The sequence below is a fragment of the Lactuca serriola genome, chromosome 2, assembly GCF_051521515.1.
Source record: "Lactuca serriola cultivar US96UC23 chromosome 2, Lser_US96UC23_V15, whole genome shotgun sequence".
Classification (NCBI taxonomy): Eukaryota; Viridiplantae; Streptophyta; class Magnoliopsida; order Asterales; family Asteraceae; genus Lactuca; species Lactuca serriola.
The window spans coordinates 152,719,638-152,722,878 of NC_136409.1; the positions used below are offsets into that span (position 1 = coordinate 152,719,638).

At 33.1% G+C, this 3,241-nt stretch overlaps 1 protein-coding gene across 1 annotated transcript; it reads right to left on the reverse strand.

Moving 5' to 3' along the window:
- Window positions 1-866: 866 nt before the first annotated feature.
- LOC145089668 (uncharacterized) lies at window positions 867-2,987 on the reverse strand. The gene is made up of 3 exons (XM_079028075.1): window positions 2,617-2,987; window positions 1,791-2,512; window positions 867-1,666 (listed from the first exon to the last, which is right to left on the reverse strand). The coding sequence occupies exons 1-3, from the start codon at window positions 2,985-2,987 to the stop codon at window positions 867-869; spliced, it is 1,893 nt and encodes a 630-aa protein (XP_078884201.1).
- Window positions 2,988-3,241: the final 254 nt, after the last annotated feature.

Sequence of the window (3,241 nt, forward strand, 5' to 3'; positions counted from 1 at the left end):
TCCAGTTTTTTTACATTGAAATGGTAAAAAAAATATTCAATATAACATAAACATAATTACTTTATAAAAAATTAATTCCTAGCAGAATTGGTAACAAAAGTTGCAACATATAATTTCTCAATACCAAAAATTCCACGAGTTTTATTTCAGTTCCAAATTTTCATAGCTAAATATCTATGAGTGTTAACTACTCTTTATCAACGTTGTTATGGAATATAATTTCGTAACAAATGTCGTCACAAACTAGCCAGACTTTTTGTTCAATAGCAAAACAAGCAAATGAAATCAAATTCCATAGCAAAATTCCCATGCAAACATGGGCGGAGCTTGAGCGATTGACTTGGGGGGGGGGGGGGGCGAAAGTATTACAAACTAAAATTAACGTTTTTATACATGAAAGAACCAAAAGAAAAATCAGCAATTAAACACCAAAAATACCTAAATTACTCACCAAAAATTCCTAAAGTTACTGTCTTACACATAAAAAGAAACCAATTTTTTTTTCAACAATTAAATACCAAAAATACCTAGAAGAAGAATTACAACTCAGTCCGACGAACTTTAAGGTCTTTAAATTCATCAATTACCGACTTCGTATCAATGTTTTCAGCAATTTCTCTTTCTATGTAAACCACCAAGTTGTTTGCGAGAAAGTCATCTGACATCTTATTGCGAATGCGGTTCTTGAATATTTTCATTGCTGAAAAGTGAAAATCCCCTCTCTGTTGTTGCGGTAGAAACTGGAAGTGTCAAGATTAACCGGACCACTCTATCAAGCAAATAATATGTCTCACGTTTCTGAGTTTCAACAAGACCCTTGCATAGGTCAGCAATAGTTGATACACGACTTAGCCTGGGATTCTTTGTCATATTGATATTAAAAATATCCAACTGATATCGTAATTGAAATCTCTCTTGCGATAATACTTCTCAACAAGAAGACAAATCTGATCAATGTTAATCACTTTAGGGTGTTCTTTTGAAACTAAAGTAGAACTACGACTTGACAACTCTATCGCTTGATCATTGAATCTATTATTCAACTCATGTAACTGTTTGTCCAATGTGGATGTAAGCAAATCTACTCGATAAAAATGTTCAAAAGTAAACTGATTATCGTTTTTTCGAGGCCGATATCTAGTAGAAGTATATGGAGCTTGCATATCCGGCACATCTACTTGATGTTTCTCACAAAAAATCTTTACCTGTTCAAGTAAAGAATCCCATCCGTTGTTCCTGAAATCATTTAGACTCTCCTTTGTTGCTGAAACTAACTCCATGGCATTAAGAATATCTTGGGATTTCTTTTGTAGAGCTTGAGAAAGTATATCAGTTTTTCCCATGACTTCTTTCATCAAGTGAAGAATAAACATAAACTCAAATGATTTCAGGTAACAGTAAGCTGCATCAGCATCTCCGCGTTGAGAATAAGTAGCAGATACATCATCAATTATTCCCTGGAGAACAACACGTGTACAATCAAACATGTTAAGCAAACTGCAAACATAACGAAAATGAGAACCCCAACGTGTATCACCAGCTCTTCTTAATGTCCCAATTTGATTCAATCCTTTACCTGATTCAATTTCACTAAGTTCTAATAAATGTTCAATCTCAGTTGCCTTTTCCTTTTGTAACTCATCATGACGCTTACCGGAAGCACAAACTACATTAATTGTAAAAACTTAAGTTTGTAAAAAATTGGTGTATAGGAATAATTTCCCTTGAAGCAGCCACCAGTGTTAGTTGTAATCTGTGAACGAAGTAGTGAACATAATACGCATAAGGACAATCCTTAAGAACAAGTGCCTGTAATCCATTCCATTCCCCTCTCATATTACTAGCACCATCATAACCTTGGCCACGGATTTTGCTAACATCAAACTGATAGTGCAAAAGTTGTCTCCACATATTTGTTTTCAAGGTTAATGATAAGGTATCCCTAACATGAACCAAATCTAAGAACCTTTCCCGTATGATGCCTTCTGCATCAACAAATCTCAAAACTATGGCCATTTGCTCTTTTTTATACTCATCTTGTGACTCATCAACCATGACACAAAAGTACGAATCCCCGACTTCACTACGAATATGCTTCCGAACTTTATTTGCAATAATACTAAGAATTTCTTTTTGAATATCTCCAGAAGTATACTTTGAATTATAAGGAGCATTCTCTAATATAACATTTGCAACTTCATCATTATAAGACGCTCGAAGTTTTAGTAGTTGAAGAAAATTGCCTCGATTTTTGGAATTAGGTGATTCATCATGTCCTCGTAAAGCACAAGATTGGAATGTCAACCAACAAACTGTGTCAATTGAAGCTTTTAATCGTAATCGGTTCTTCAATATTTGTGCTTCATTTTGCTTCACTATAATATTTTCAATGTGTGTTGCTTGGTTCATCAAGTTTTCAGCAAATGTAACAGCATTTCTATGTTGTGAACAACCAATGTGCTTCAAGAATGCACAAATTTTCCCATCATTAACTTTTTTCCAATTGTCAAACCTTTAACAGTAAATGCATCATAACCATGGCACACACTTGGTTTATCATTAAATATATAACAAATAAAACAATAAGAAGCATGTGTTGTTGGAGAATACTCTAACCAATTAGGGAAAATGTTCAACCAAGAATATTGGAATCTACGAGGATGTTTCTTTGAACCTTTAGCATGATATTCTTGAAGACGTATTTGGAAAGGTTCTAAAGTCATATAAGCTCGTCTTACTTGTTCCCTTAAATTAACTGGATATTCCCACATTTGTTTTCGTTTAGCGGGATCTCTTTCTAGATGCTTAAGATCCACTTCATTAGGATTTGATTGTGTAGCTTCATCAATATCATTCTCTTGTTGATTTTCATGTTCTTGTGGTTGCGGCTCACTTGTTGAAGCTTTGTAACGTTTACTCTGTTGATTATCATTATGAGTTTCTTCATCATCATTCTTTCTTTTGAAAAAAGAATCAATGGTTTTCATTTTTCCCATGAAATTGTGAGATTTATATGATTGTATCTATAAAAATCAAAAGTGAAATCATAAGCTCATAAACCAACAACCCAAATTCTGCAAAAAAATCTTATTTGAAATTTTTGCAAAATTTTGCAAAAATTTGAAATCGGTTAATTAACAATGCTCCAAAATTCTAAATTACTTAAATACAGTTGTAAATGTTTAACATAGATAACAACTTGTGTGTAAGATTTAAGTTTTTTCTTGACAAAAAAGAAATT